At 40.6% G+C, this 16,038-nt stretch overlaps 1 protein-coding gene across 2 annotated transcripts; it reads left to right on the top strand.

Moving 5' to 3' along the window:
• Window positions 1-3,027: 3,027 nt before the first annotated feature.
• Window positions 3,028-15,852, top strand: ppp1r21 (protein phosphatase 1, regulatory subunit 21). Of its 2 annotated transcripts, XM_019870450.1 has the most exons (22): window positions 3,029-3,678; window positions 4,657-4,725; window positions 5,088-5,234; window positions 6,490-6,591; window positions 6,680-6,844; window positions 6,935-6,993; window positions 7,109-7,203; window positions 7,648-7,700; window positions 7,849-7,998; window positions 8,072-8,173; window positions 8,256-8,344; window positions 8,423-8,559; window positions 8,646-8,738; window positions 10,215-10,342; window positions 10,791-10,940; window positions 11,160-11,252; window positions 11,507-11,758; window positions 12,039-12,074; window positions 12,172-12,288; window positions 13,205-13,303; window positions 13,384-13,512; window positions 14,667-15,852. In XM_019870450.1, exons 1-22 carry the CDS (start codon window positions 3,619-3,621, stop codon window positions 14,694-14,696), a joined length of 2,355 nt encoding a protein of 784 aa, XP_019726009.1. In that variant the 5' UTR covers window positions 3,029-3,618; the 3' UTR covers window positions 14,697-15,852. The 2 variants fall into 2 exon arrangements, with proteins under 2 accessions (XP_019726010.1, XP_019726009.1); XM_019870451.1 differs by lacking the exons at window positions 12,039-12,074; window positions 12,172-12,288; window positions 13,205-13,303; window positions 13,384-13,512; window positions 14,667-15,852 and adding an exon at window positions 12,882-13,170 and having other exon boundaries at window positions 3,028-3,678; window positions 11,507-11,599.
• Window positions 15,853-16,038: the final 186 nt, after the last annotated feature.

Genomic DNA, 16,038 nt, shown 5'->3' with positions numbered 1-16,038 from the left:
GTGTATTGGGGTTTTTTTTTTTTGTTTGTTTTTTAAACTCCAGCTAACTAAAAGAAGACTACTGCCCCTCGTATGTCATGCTTTCAAGAATTTTGAATTATTGTGATCACTGGAGATTGGAGCAGACTGACCAATGCAGTCCCCAGGCTGCTCGTGTCGTTGCAGACACTCAGTCCATTTTGAGCATGAGTGGGGTTCCGGTCCGGAGAGCAATTAAGGCCTCAGAGGAAGCCCATAATATTTAACAGACAAATTCTCATCATAGATAATATATTTTGTGGTATGTGTTAAAATACATTTGTTCGATTTTAAGATCAGTTTTATTAACAAATTTGATATGGCCCTCAGAGAACACTGTAAAAACAGAATTGGCCTCCAAAACACCAAAAGGTTCGCCACCCCGATAAAGAGAATTATCACTCACTCTTTCTGTAGCACTTGTCAAAGGAAGGTTCTGTTGCTCTCAGTGAAACAACACACCATGTAGGGCTGCCACAAGACTAATGCCACACATGACACGGGTTGCTCTGTTGCTTGTCAGGTTTTATTGAATATTGGTCATGTGTTTTTCTGAGAATATTGCAGCTGCTGTATGGGTGTGATTAAGTTGCATTGGTTTAAAAAAAAAAAAAAGAATCAAACAACACAAAAAAAAAAAACAAAACAAAAAACTGCCAGCCCAGTATCAGTTTGTGTCTGCCATGGCTTTCGGACCGACACACATTTTTGGTTTTTGTATGCTAACCTCTGTTGATAAAATGTTTATAAGATTTATTTTCGCCAAAGATATGCAATTGCATTATAAATGGTATTACAAAACTATTAATAAAAAAAAAAAACTGTTCTTCTTAACAGAGTGAGCACTTTTTTCTTCTAGTGCGGCACCAGTGTGTTAGTAGTCTACACTTGCTCCTGATCAATGTTGCCACCTGCTGTGAGCGCCAGAGCACTCGTATAAGCTAATCATAGCCCATTTTTCAACTAGAACTAGCCATTCATGTGGCAGCCTTCTCAGTTTTCACATTAGCATGTCACAGCTGGCAAATATTTCCCACCAAGTCTGGCTGTTATAGTCGTGTTTTGACTGCACAATCTGTGATCAGTACCACGTGTGTGACTCTGCCGCCACACACTGCCTCCTTCATTCTACTTGCCTATTTCACTCTTCCAACATGGCAGGCTGCCAGAATTGCATCTCACATTAACCTGGATCATCCCAGGGATGGCTACATTATCATATGTCCTGAACACACGCTTTGCTCAAAGTTAATTTGTCATAGAGGACAGGCGGGTGAGCACAGTGGTGACACTGATCAAGAGCCTTGGGCCCATTGGTACTGCACTATTGTTCAATAGAGTCTTGTGTGTGAACTGGAAGTAGGAAGGTGGGGGCTTTTCCCTACTGACTGCCTCAATTCAACTGGAAATCAGAGCAGCATCACCCCCCCCCCCCCCCCCCACACACACATGGCCTTGGCAACCACGCCACGCCGACAGTTGCCAGGCAACCAGACAATGCTGGAGCCACTGGCTGCAGTGTCGGTTTTCCACGTACAAAAGTGGCAAAGGATGCTTCTTATGTTGCTGAAGAATATTCACTGATACATAAAAGTATTTTGAAGCATTCAACAAGATTTAAATTGTAGAACTGGTTAAATGTGTACCATGTGAAGAGATTACTGGATTAGAGGAAATGAATCGGCAAGGCTTCGACCAGTGTGGGCTGCATTAGCAACATGCCATTTTACTTCAAGTCAAAATGATGTCATGTAATTATTAGACTATCTTTTGATGTTCAACAACACCTTCTATCCAAAATTCTTTGTTGGAAAAGTTGATCAGTGAGAAACTAATTCTATGAGGCTTTAGTGTGCGCCTGTCGAATAATATCACCTTCCTTTCAATTCAAATTCAATTTTGGATCATTTGTGTTCCCTGATGGCATCTCGGACGTTGTGTTAACATAATAGAATATACTCATTCATTCTGGGAGTATATAACAGGCCCAATTATAATCCTCACTGAACAAACCAAACGAGGAACACCGACCTTTTGAGGTTTGTTTTGTCTGATACAAATACTTTAATGCCATATACAACATTATCTTTTGCTCCCCCTCATATACTCTCATATAGGAACTATTGGCAATTTAAATAAAATGAAGTGACCGCATTTAATTTATAAACAAATAATCTGAACAAACCAGACATCACCACACGCGGGAAAAAAATAAAAAATTCTGAAAGTACGGTTCAGAGATTCATAGCCAACTCACAAAGTAGTGGCTTAGCATGAGCTTGGTTTCCACTTATCTGCATGAGGTAATGTTTTTTGTTTTTTTAATCGATCATCTTTCATCAAATACTGATAAATTTAGTTTGTTATAAACTAAAATCTGGGGAAAATGTTCCTGGAAAAACAATTCAAAAACGAATTCAAGAAATCAGCCCAAAAGTTAAATTCACTCTACTGCAAAAGAAGAAAATTCACTCGACTGCAAAAGAACAAAAATCCCACTCAAGTTTTCATTAGCTCATTTGTGTGCTAAACAGGTTGAGACCACAGGGGTCAACTTACTTTCGTTGCAGGCCAGAGGGCCGTGATCGGTGTGAAAACCTGATACAGTAAAGATACACAATGAATGTATAATCACCTTATTGTATTGCCCCTACAATTTATATACTGTATATCTATATATCTAAATATCTATCTATATATATATATATATATATATATATATAGAGAGAGAGAGAGAGAGAGAGAGAGAGAGAGAGAGAGAGAGAGAGACATACACGCACAAAAAAACTTAAGTAATGGAAAGAATTTTAAATACTTCTTGATTTATCGTCATGAAGAGGTAATGGTATTCTCTCTCTCTTTTTTTCTCTATGTCTCTCTGTCTCTCTCTCTCTTTTTTTCTCTCTGTCTCTCTGTCTCTCTCTCTCGTTGAAGAATTGTTGTTTTTGGCCTTCGCCGTATACCTCCAACCGCAAGAGGGCACACTAAGAAGAACTGCGTAGCAGTTCCGTTTTCTTTGAACTCTGACCCTTGAGTTTGTGCCTGTTAGGCTTGCCGAGGAGTAATAAAAATGAAAGTATTTTTGCTGATGACTGGCTTGTCAAGGCTTTATTTGCCAATGTAACAACAGCTACCCCTCCTATTTGACAGTATTCGTGGAGAGTAGTGTGCCGGATAACTCCGCGACGGCTTTATTAGTGTGCTCTTTGGTGTCACCGGCTTGTGTTTTGCTACTTTGCTAACCAGTTAGCTGCTACGTGCTGTCGTCGCTGATAATGCTAACTCAAACACATCCCTTTTCAAGTTCGAAGGACATCCGCATTTACATCGCGTAAATCTGATAACCACGTTGTTGAAAATTGTGGTTCTCACATTTAGCGATGTGCGCACTGCAAATTATTTATTGTAGTGCAACAAGCAGCTCGCAAGAACGTCTTATTTGGAGACTTGTTAACCTGAGCTAGCCGAGGTTTTTTATCACTCATTGCGTCCGTTAAGCCGAGTGGAAAGTTTTGCTCAAGTTCATTGGGAAATAATTTCGTACGCAGAAGAAGGCAACATCGCACGCGGTTTTAGGACGCGTCAGAGTTTAGATTAATTATGGCTAATGTCACGGATCTGCAGACCAAATACAGCAGGTTGGCACAGGAGTACTCCAAGGTAAAGTAACCTTTTCATGTCAATTATCTTATTCCATATACGTAGACTGTCGCTAAAGAGATACTGAGATGTGATTTCATTTTTTTTCCGCACCTATACCTACTAATGTTTTGCTTTTCACCATGTCTAGTCAGTGCGAAATTATTCAATGGATCATTTCAACGAGACAACTTCACTGTGACCAAATCATAAAGCGTATTTACCAATAACCTTTAACATGCAAATGCATCTCCTTACAATATTATAGGAATCAAGTGCACCACGTGTAGGTTTTATGACGAACCCACTGTTGCTTCTCAGTAAGTGTAGGAATGTGCTTTAACTGTTGGTTATTCGTGCTAACATTTACACTTTTAAATAACTGATAACTAATGACATTGAACTGACATTTTGCTTACTTTATTTAACTGCAGCACATAAGATTGTCTTTGAAAATACATTTCTCTTTTCTCTCGTCTCATATTGTGTGGTCCTCTAAAACGGGGGAAAAATAATGATAGGTCTCATCACATTGCGGTGAATGTTCAAACTCTTATTTAAACAGCATACTTGATTATAATATTAAAATACTTGAGTTGACAAAACTGATTTGCTTGAATTAGTGTGTTTGGTGTCTTGTAATGTTACATTTAGACATTAAAATCCACACAATATCATGTAGTCATTCCCTTTCAGGATTCCGCGATGGTTAAATTAGTTCTAAATGGCACTAATGGCTGTTTATTCCTCTATGTGCCCTTTGTTTCCATGTCAGCTGACTGCATGGCCCTTGGTCAGTGTGTGCTGTTTCCTGTTTGTTGGATGAACCAGTTAGTGAACCGCTATATCACACTCAGGAAGTGCTGACGATGTAGTTGTCCCTCACAGCCGGTTGTGCTAGTATTGTTCAGGGTTTTCAACAAGTGTGCCTTCTGCTGAAATAGCACCCACTAAAAAAGGAATGAAGTTCATTTTATCCTGTTGTCTATACTTTCACAGCTGCGTGCCCAGAACCAGGTGCTGAAGAAGGCAGTTGTTGATGAGCAGGCCAACTCTGCATCGCTCAAAGTAAAAAAAGACAAATCACAAAGCCCTACTGTGCATCTCTGCATTAATTTTCTGCCTGCTCAAATATTTACCACTGTCCTGTCGCGCTTACTGCAGTGCCCAAAAAAGCGCTTTTACACAGAGATCTAGCCAAAGTTTGGTGAAACTGGGTTGAGGGAGTACAAAGATGGTTCTGTGACACTCAAGACCTGCTTTTCCTTCTTGTCATACCAGATACCACTTTTTGTCACACATTTAATAATGAAGACCCTTATGCAGAAATATGGCATGAGCTCTGTGTTAAAGAGGCTAGTGATTATCAGGGTATCCTAATGTTTGCAGCACCATTATTCCATTTTTAGTGCTTGGTTCTCTATTATCAGGAGCAACTGAAACAGAAGGATCAGAGCCTTAGGAAGCAGGAGCAGGAGATGGACAGCCTCAGCTTTCGAAACCAGCAGCTGGCGAAGAGGGTGGAGCTTCTTCAAGAGGAGCTGGCTGCTAGTGAAGCAAAGGGCAAAAGGGGAAAGGTGATCATGGGGACGGAACTCAAATTGATATATTGTTCAGCTCCTGTAACAATCCTGTTGCTTGCTATTGAATATTAAAATTAACTAAGATGCTCTGGAATGACACAAACCAAAATACCACCGAAATAAAAATGAAAGACTAGATAGATATCAAAAGCAGTCTGATTGCACGACTAATAAGTGCTTTGTTTCTTCAGAATACTGCACCTTATATAATTGCACCAGTATTGCCCTTGACTGTTTAAAAATTAAGTACTGAAAATCGAACTTCTCCTTTCTTTCTCGTTGTAGTTTGTTATTATGCATATCCTACTTTTCTGCCTATAGCATATAAAGAAAGAAAAGGTTCAGAAATACTGCTGCCCTTCAAAATCCCATAAATGTGTTGAATGAGTAACATCACCAAATAACCATTCATTCTCTCATTCAAACCAATTGACAATTTATTCTTCAGTTAATCAAGAATTCGCCTTTTTGGGATGTGTGCGTGTAACTGGAGAAAACCCACATAAGCAAGGGGAGAATATACATAGAACACACAAAATGGCCCGAGCTGATATTTGGTCTCCCAATCTCAGAACTGTTTGCCAGACGTGTTGTAATTATGTGCTAGAGACCAAAATCGTATCCCTATTTTTGTGATCAGTAGCTTGAGGGTAACTGTTTATCTCATAGAGATGAAAGTCCTCCGGATTTTCAAATTTTCATGAAATTTCCTCTGGAAAATTGAGGAAAAATTGCCTAAAATTAATCCGGATATTAGTTGACAACATTGAATGAACACACGTTTGAGTTTATTGTTTTGCTTTCACGAGCATAGCCATGTTGAGGCATGAACACTAGTAACAGTAACACCCTTCCCCTCGCATTCTCATGGCCTTGCCATATCTCGGAGATGTCGACATTTCGGCGAGAACGGAAGCCACAAAGGGTGCACGTGTGCACACAAAAGGCAGATCAATCATTGAATGTCGAGTATTTAAATAGCGTTTTGTGTATACTAATTCATGCGTGATCGGTCAGGTACGGCTCCAGCGCAATGTTCAAACAGGTAGACAGACAGGCAAGCTGACATACGTGCAATAGACGAGTGTTAGGAACACGTTCAAGTGGTCATGGCTTGAGGAAAAGGATGGAGATTTTTTGTCCGACTACATTAGAAAGGTCGACAAACCTAATCTCAGCAAACACTCAACAAATTGTTCTCCTGCATTCGGATAGTAATGATTAAATGCTTTTGTTGTTCCACTTTAAGAATAAAGGAGATTCTCCTTCACACCATGGTGTGCAGACACAAAGTGTTTTTGACGAGGACCTGCAGAAAAAGATTGAAGAAAATGAGAGGCTTCACATTCAGGTAATGTGCAATTAATAGAGATTTGTATTTTTTAGGTCATAAATGCTGAGGAGTCTGCGCAAATTAGCTTTTCTCCTGTGTTCTTTAGTTTTACGAGGCAGACGAGCAGCATAAGAGACAGGAGGCTGAGATGAAGACACGTCTAGAGGAGTTGGAGCGAGAATCTCAACACCACCAGACTGTCGTGGATGGACTTACTACAAAGTACACAGAAACCATTGAGAGGCTGCAGAGTGACAAGGCGCGACTGGAGGTGAGGATGAGCTTGAACAAAAAGCCAAGGTGATGAATCATCATGCGATTGTAAGTAGACATGAACGTTTTTGTGTGTTCCTCCTTCTAGGTTAAAACACAGACTCTGGAGAGGGAGGGAAAAGATTGCAGGTTGAGAACAGAGGAGTGGTACGTCTCCTTGTTTTTATTTATTTATTTATTTATTTTTTTTAGTTCCATCAAGGATTTATGGCTCGGCTCTGGTTAAATAACAAATTGTTCTGTTGAACTTTTTTGTGTGCAGTCAGCAGCAGTTAAGACGATGCCAGTCAGAACTGAACAGACAACTGAAACAAAGCAGCAGCGTCATCCAGGAGAAAGTGCCCTTCAACGACACCAGTGAGTGTTTTCCACTCAAAAATGAAAGTTTACCAAAAGAATTTTTCTCACTAATGCAGGAGAAAGACAGTTTCTGTCAGTTAGTATGTAAAATGGCTTCTCAATTTACGATTTAACAAACAAATTTGTAAGTTGGAACCTGCCGAAGCTGATTCATCCCCTACGCTAATGGTCTAGTAAAGTCACAATTACAGTAAATATTTGTCTGAAAAACAATTTGTGCCCATTGTGCAATGCAAAAATCTTATTTTGGCACAAGACAATGTATTCTTTTTATGCATCTGTGCTAGTTCATTGCCCGCCATAAGCTTGAAACGTCATATGTCGGTGCTGTCGGAAACCGAGTACCTCCTGTAGTTGGTCCTAATCCCCTTAGAATTTAGGACCACTAAAGGGGAATATTTTGCTCATTGAACCATCTTCCTTGTCCCTCCAATTCTCCAGAATTTAGTGACTACAACAGTCTAAATGTGCCGGCACACAATCGAAGACATCAGGTGAGTGTTCAGGGGACGGACTCATCCGTAAAGTGTTGTTTATTCTTTTTTGATTTGCATCTCAAACATCAAGAGTGTTGTTTTGATAATTATCACATGCTGTAGTTTTAATTGAATCTTTGTTTCCCCCCTCTATTTCTAAATTCAGCTCAAAGCCCGGGATGTGGCAGGTCAAGCCTTGAGCTTCATTCAGGACCTGGTAGCTGGTCTGCTGAATTTCCATTCTTACACTGAGCAGAGAGTCCACATTTATCCACTGGACTCTTCTATTGAGTTCATTTCCCCTTTGAATCAGAAGGTTAGTATAATAGCAAGCATACACAACATACACGGCATCTCATGCCAAACAAGCAAACTTTGTCTCTTGATAGTTCTCTCAGTATCTGCATGAGAATGCAGTGTATGTCCGCCCCCTGGAGGACAGTTTTCTTCAGTTACACCAAAGTATCACAGAGGACACGGTCACAGTTCTGGTGAGAGGTGCTTTTACAAAGACCTGTTGTGTCCTCTGTCTTTGTCTCCAACCAAAATCTATTTTATCTTGTTGAATTGTAGGAGACTGTGGACAAGCTGAAGAACTTCAGTGACATTTTCTCCACATATACCCGCTTCCTACAAAAGCTTCTCCCTTATCAACTAAAAAGGTCAGTGGTGTTCTTGCATGTGTGCGATAACCGCAGAGAGTGGAGGAGGATGTTTTTTTAACTGTCTTTCCCTCCCAGCCTAGAGGAGGAGTGCCAGACACCACTTTGCACTGCTACCCTTACAGTAAAGAACCAGGAACTACAGAATGATGTGAAGAGAGTGACTTTAGTGTTTGACAAGATACAGAACTACATTAACCTGTTGACCTTTCCCAGTAGGTTAACATGAATTATTCAAACCTGTTTCATAATTTTGTCCTTTTAAAAAAAATTACATATAAATGTGCACTTTTTGTCTCAGGCGTTCGTCAGGATGGAATGCCACAAAGTAGCACCTCTGCCGTCTTCACCCAACTGGCGGCTTGCCTGCATAGTCTTCATGATGTTGTTAAAGGTAAGCAGCCGTTTCAACTCTATGTCCGTGTTGTTCACAACAGATTGAGTCACATAATTGCCTGAACCACTCACTGTTTGTTGAGCCTCATGAATCCTGAATATGCCGATAAAACCTGGAAATAAAATAAATGAATGGGAAAACATGGTCACTCGGTGAAGTCAAGTTGCCTCATTTTGGGCACGCGATCATCTCATTTGTACCTGAAATGGAGTTTCTGATGGCAGGCATCAGCATGTAAAACTGAGGAGCGAGCACCTTGTACATTGCAAATAGAGAAATGAGATGAGGCGCTCGGTGCGAGACCGTATTTACTTCGGTTAACACTGCACCATGTGACATTTTTTGTGGACATGAATTGTCATTCAATGTCGTGTATTGTGTACATGCATATCATTTCACGGACAGCATTCTGTTCATGTCAAAAGTCGCATTTGTTTTTGTAGTCTGAACAGCTACATGAAAAGATGGGATCCAACAGAAAATGTAAATTGGGTATTAACTTTGACAGACAGAATAGTGTACATAAGAAAACAATAAGATTGTCATGTTCATTTGGTATAAATTCAGCAACAAGAACAGTGATTGAGAAACTAGCTAGTTTTTGACATAACCAAATGGCTGAGATGGGAAGACTACTTCTCCAATAACAGTGTCTTACAAGTGCTCTCTAATCTGCCGTTGGCAGTGCTCCGGATGGTTGTTGTTATTTAATTTCACTTCCCTTACTGCCCTCATCATGACATCTGGTGAAGCCAGGCCCTTGTCTTCATTGTAAATTGTCTGCCAATGTTTCTTCATATAATCAGTTCAGGCTGTATCCTGCCTCTCACCCAAAGTAAGCACGTTTGCAATGTCTATATCGCTATTTTCTTTTCAAACAGGGTACATTTGACAAAGTTGTACTTGACTTGACATTGTGAAAATCATTCCACTCATGTTATGGGAATTCACTCACTCGTCAGTAACTTGAGGGGTCAGAAGAGTCACTAAATATAGGAATCAAATCACTAAGTTGGCAACCTGGCTCTACTTTTGTAAATGAACTCTCTGTTCATAGCCTTCCTGTTTATGTAAGCAGTGCAAGTCGTCTGTGCTACGCTGTTGGATAAGAAAGCTGATAAAAAAAAACAAAAAAAAACTGAGCATCGTGCAGCTGTAGTTTGGATTCAGCAGACCCCTTGACCATTACTTTATTTTAGTGTCATCACATTTTCTTTGGTTGATACAAGCCAATAATAACAACACCTCCTCCCCCCAAATAACAAAACTTATTATATAAAACTGTCATTGCTTAGGTAGTTAAATTCAGTCACTAACTCTATGGCTCGGCAATTTTTATCAACACTTCCTATACGTGTCCATTCTTCATCTACATTGCATTCATTTGGAAATTTGATTCGAATTGGTCACAATACAGATACATCTCTTGCTCTTCTTACTGTTCCGCATGTGTGTGTTCATGCGTGCACATAGAAATGTCCAAGCACTACAACCAGAAGGCCAGCTTAGAGCAGGAGCTCCCCACCGCCACACAGAAACTCTTCACCACTACAGAATGTCTGCTGGGCTCCCTCGGCTCACTGACCAACAGCACAGGCAAGGTACGGCCAATAGGGGGCGATCAGCAACCTGGTTCAAGATTCATCTCTCGCGCTTGCAACACATTATGCCTTCTGATGCACAGTCGAGATTTGACAGCAGTTGGTGTCATGATGCTAAATTGCTACTGTAGGCAGAACTCAGGTGGCCAGCAGTTACATTTTCAAAGCTACTGTCAAAAATCACAGTTTTTGCAGCTGCTCCCCAGCTAGACTTACCGATAAACGATTTTTCTTTTTGAATAAAGACGTGTCTGATGAGAGGCCCAGGGCGGTAGCTTGCACACATGCTGGCACAGGATGTGTGAATCGAGCATTTTGAGATTGAGCATCTCTGCAGGAGAAATCCTAACTGCACAGACATTTATTTTACCCATCACTGTTGCCTTCTGTCTCAAGTGGCTGCTCAGGGTTGAATTTTACAAGGCATCATATGTGTGGCTTCTTGCAGCTTGCCACATTCTTCAGCAACAACTTGGATTTCTTCACGTCATCGGGCTACAGTCCCAGAGGAAACACAGAAGCCTTTAACCCTATACAAGCTGAGATAATGCTTTCCAACAAAAAGAAAGCAGCTGCTTACATTAATGCGCTCAAAAAGGTAAGCATTCCCAGCCTCTTCTTATTAATTTGAAGAGCTTTCAACATACTACTGTGTTAATTCAGTCCAGAGCTATATTTAGATTATGTCTATTTAACAATGTGTTTATTATAGCGTCAGTAGTTGGCGGTTGTGAGATACAGGAACACATTTAGTCATGAAATGTAATGTAAACTACTATTACATCATCATTTATTTGTTGTCACTACTTGCGTTTAGCCCCGGCCACAGTCCGTTCCATACAGGGAAGCGCTGTCTAATCGCCGGATACTCACGAGCTCCACTGAGAGTAGAGAAGGTCTCACTCAACAGGTATGAAGCTGCTTCTTCTAATTGTCACTAAAAATTGGTTGCATAGAGGTGCAGGTGTTATGTGACTGTCTTGAATGAGGTTGAGATGGGGAAAATTGCCACTTCAAGTTGAGTACACTGTTTTGCAGTTTTAGAAATTGCTGAAAAAAAAGCTCAGGCTAGCTGGATTCATTTTTTTCCATCCGCTTCTTAATTTTTGTGCTTGGCTGGCTTAGTTTGCCTGTTCTTGTTTTTGCTCTGCTGGCCTCCTGCAGGTGCAGCAGGGTCAGGAAAAGATTGCACGTCTTGAGCAGGAAAAAGAGCACTGGCTTCTGGAAGCTCAGCTCGGGAAAGTGCGGCTTGAAAAGGAGAACCAGCGTATTTCAGACCTGGAAGCGCAGCTCGCTATGGCTCTTGGGGAAGGTCAGATCTCGCAGACGTCTGCAGTCAGCTCGGTGACACAGAAGCATGAGGAAGTGAAGACGGCTCAGAAAACTGCTGCAAAAGAAACTATGTGCACCAGCCTGGTACAGTCACTTTTTAATTTTATCTTGCAGAGGAAATTTCCGATGCATGGCCAGAGTTTCTGGAACAATCATTGTCTGTTTTTGTCGCTCCCATGCATTTTTTGAGAGATAAAACTCAGACATCCAATGTGCCGAGGCAGCACTTAGGAGAAAACTTTAGTAGAGGCTCACAGAGCTCCTACAATCCAGAACTGGTCAGGGCTCACTGGTCAGGCAGGCTATGTACAGATTTTATTGTTGCAGTTTACTCAACAGCTGTGGTTATGTCTCCTCTCTCCAGGTTGGCATGTTGTGCACCGTGCCCTTAGCTGAGCATGTGAGTGGCCATGCATTTATATGAAAAAGTTCAAAGCAGTGTCTTCTCCATGGATAAACCGAGTGTAACATTGCAGGATGTTGCGTGTTGTTTGCAGGTGGGAGACGAGGAGTCCAGGGAGCAGCTGATAAAAACTCACTACATGACCAGAGTGGGAGAACTCACCACTCAGCTCCAGGTGTCAGACAGCAAAGCAGTGCACTTCCACTCTGAGGTGAAGCCTTCACTTGAAAATCTATCTAAAAAAAACAACATAATTGCTTTTGAGTGAATAAGCTTTTTTGGAGCCATTTAGCATCATAAGTCATTTTAGCAGTGATTCTTACAGAGTAGAACAATGTCAAACATCAATCATAACAACTTCTTATAATGCATGCGTTCCTTCCACATATTTGAAGGACAGGGAGCAGAGGATGACCAGTCGACTCTATGTGGCCCTCATCTTTTGTCTTAAATCAAAACACCCCATGAGTTACTGGCTTGTCCAGCTTTGTCTAATGCATAGGGATTTTAAAAACACATTTTCCTCAACTCTGGTGTCAAAATGTCTGCCTCCCCCCACCAGGAGTATTAGTTCACACAATCAAATCTGCCATGGGTGTCTGTTGCATGCCAAAACAGGTGGTCACATAACTCATAATTTAAATCCATCATCATCTGTATGGACCCTAAGGCTAGAAAAAATTGGTGAGTCGACCACAAAAATTTCATCCATCCAAAAATGTCTGACTTGAAACTATAATTAATCTTTTTAAAACCATATTTGCACTGCCTGGAATCATGTTTGGACACTGTCCATGTTTACAGCACGGACATTTGTTGCAGACGCACACACGCACTTACTGGGGTAGTCATTGTTGCTATGAAGGAATACCCAAAAAGGGGGCGATTACCCAAGTACAAGATTCATTAGTGTCATGACACCTCTAATGGACCCAAAAACCGGTTGGAATGTTAATGACATCTTATTTCTGCAGTTTGTGTCCTAGCAGCAGGGAATGGACCCAATCCCTTTTGTGTATCAGAGATGATAAACTGTTCCTTAACCTGTTCACAGTGCATGGCACGTCGTATATATTTGCATTCAGAAAAAAAACCCAAAACATTTTTCAACAACTTTATCGTTTTAGTGTCGCGCTTTGGCCAAAAGATTAGCCATTGCAGAGAAATCACGTGAAACGGTTGTCGAGGAGATGAAACGCGCCAATGGAAACATCACGCACCTGCAGGTATGTTGATCGTCCAACAAAAGCACCAAAGTCTACACTCTCTAGTTCCCTCAGTTGAAATTGTGTCGTGTGCCATACAGGATGAATTGAGCACGACCAAGAGGAGCTATGAGGATCAGCTGAGCATGATGAGTGACCATTTGTGTAGTATGAACGAGACGTTAAGCAAACAGAGAGAGGAGATCGACACACTTAAACTGGGCAGCAAGGTACACGAAGGACCATTCTTTCTTTTTTAGATTTTCTTCAATAATTGAAACTCTTAGAACATGGGTGCCAGTCAGATCAGGCCCCATCCAATGTGGCCACCTGGGTAAGTTTTTGTCTGCCGCCACTCTCCATTGGTAATTTAAAGAGAAATTGAAGAGCATTTATTTTAGTTATCTTTATTTTGTCAGATAACATCTCTTTGATTAATAATATCCCAAATTAAATGTTGAAATTTGAAAGCAGTACCGACTATTCATTTTATGTTCGGTAAGATTTTAGTTGTTATAAATTAATCCCAAAGGGAATCTGTTTCATGTTGCGTTGAGCATTTGAAATGTTTTATTAAAAGCTAATGAGGATTGTGTTTAAAGGGCCATTTCACAGTTTTTAATATTTTTATTGTCATTTGTTTTTTGTTGTTGTGGTTTTCTTTGTTTTTTGTATTGAAAGGCGCTGGCCAGATCAATCAATTTGTAGTAATATTAGTTGGCAATTGCTCTACGCTAACTTTTCTATTTTAAGAGTTAATAGTAATAACTAGTTTTACTATATTTTACATTGAAGATGATTTTTTTTTTAATTTAGTGGCACCCTAAATGGTGATCTGAGCCAGCTCGGCTGATGATCCGGTATAAAAGACAATTGAAAACTCCAAGGAGTGCGAAAACTCAAGCGTCTCTCGAGACATTAAGTTATGTTTTCAGCCTGTGAGACGTGACGTTGTAAAGATTCTGCCAGTTACAAGATGGACACGGAGGTCAGTGGAAGCAGTGTGCTTACTGCACAGTCTGATGGGAAACACACCTGCTGGCGCCATTTGAAAAAGGCATTAGGTCTGAGTTGAAGAGGTCCGCTGTTGAGTGTGTGAGTGTGTGCGTGCTCTGGCCTGCTTAAGAACAGGTTGCCAAATGGCAGGACAGAACATGTGCTTGATCTGTAGGTGGTGGTTTTCTCTTCAAGGACAGAAACCAGACCTGGCATGTTTCTAGATTCTTAAAGGAATGCAAAGTAAACCTGAGTCATTAGTTTGCTAACATAAATCTGACACAAAGTGGTGTGTTTTCCTTTTTACTTCTCCTCCGTTCAGCATTATGAAATCAGCCTAAAGTGAGTTTTTTTTTTTTTTTAATCTACCTGTATATATCTTCTACAGACAAATGCCAAGAAGAACAAAGGCCGCTAGCGGTTCCCTTCCCAAAAGTAATGGCAACATGAGAGCATTTTGAAGAGACTATGGAGCCTCCCAAAAAACAGCCCCTCTCAATACACACCCACACTGTGGCATCCTGGTACTAAGACCACCATGTACCCAATACCAGATCACAAGCAAAGCTTCAGAGGCCTTTTCTTTCCTCCAGACACAGCACCACATATTTTGTGCTGGAAGCTGTTTGACCTTTTTGGCCAGAGCAGAATAGGGCCTTCCAAGTGGAACACAGGAAATGAATAAATTTGCTGACATGAAGACCAAACCCTGTTAATCAATCAGCCTTTCTGTTTTTCCTGGTTGTGTGTATGTGTGGGAAAACAATACTGTTTTTGCTGCGTATTGAACACAAAATGTGAGTGCGGCTCTTTTTACATGCACATATTGTTTCATGCCTTTATGATAATAACCCTTCTAACACTGCATATGCTAAGAAGGGCTTCCAACGATCAACCAACAAATTAACACTTGAATCCATACCTTATTCTGGAGAGTCCTTGCAGAAGTCTGTCAAGAACCTCTGACTGATAAACTGTTTACATGGAAGAAATGGACAACTAGTAGCTTGTAAAGCGTCCCGTATGAGGGTGTGATCATCTTACCTTACAACAGTAGTTAACTTTGTTTTTTTTTGGTGGATATAACCTCCTGTTGGGATGTTGCAGCCTCAAAATGTATCTTGCAATTATTGTAAGCATACATTTATTAAATGCATTGAAATAGTAATTGTATGTTTCAATCTTAAAAATGCACATAAACGGAATATAACATGTATTCATTACTGAACGTGCAAATGTTTCACAAAATATGAAGTCTCTACTTGTTTTAGGTGTGTCTCAAAGTTTGTATTATGGGATGCGTCGTTGCTTGGACTCAAATTGTTGCTTTGACAAGCTGGTTCATGCTGCGTGCATTTGTGCAGCTGCACTTTCAGTTCTGGCTTGTTGTGACATGATGAGGTAAGGCACAGTAGCCTCTCAGTGGTTGCTTGCTGGTCTTCACTTGGGTCACAAGGATTTGCTAACTGTTTTCACACGATGGAAAGTACTGTACTTGTATCCTCACAGTGTAACCTTCTCAAAAGCCCACAATGTGTGTGCGAATCAGAATAAAGAGGATTTTGTCATTAGAATGAGCTGGCTTTGTATAATCCTTCACATTTTTGTGTGTGTTTTGTTTATTTTGTTAAGCCAAAGACCCACCTACTGGGAAACAAGATGACACCATTTAACTTGTCATGGGGAACAGTTTCATGACTTATTTAACAGGGTCAGTTCCTTTTGGCAAAAAAAAAAAGATTTGTCAATCTGTTGTAGTT

The sequence above is a fragment of the Hippocampus comes genome, unplaced genomic scaffold, assembly GCF_001891065.2.
Source record: "Hippocampus comes isolate QL1 unplaced genomic scaffold, H_comes_QL1_v1.1 scaffold76, whole genome shotgun sequence".
Lineage (NCBI taxonomy): Eukaryota > Metazoa > Chordata > Actinopteri > Syngnathiformes > Syngnathidae > Hippocampus > Hippocampus comes.
Note: the sequence above shows the minus strand (reverse complement) of the source record. Positions and strands in the feature narration are given on the sequence as shown.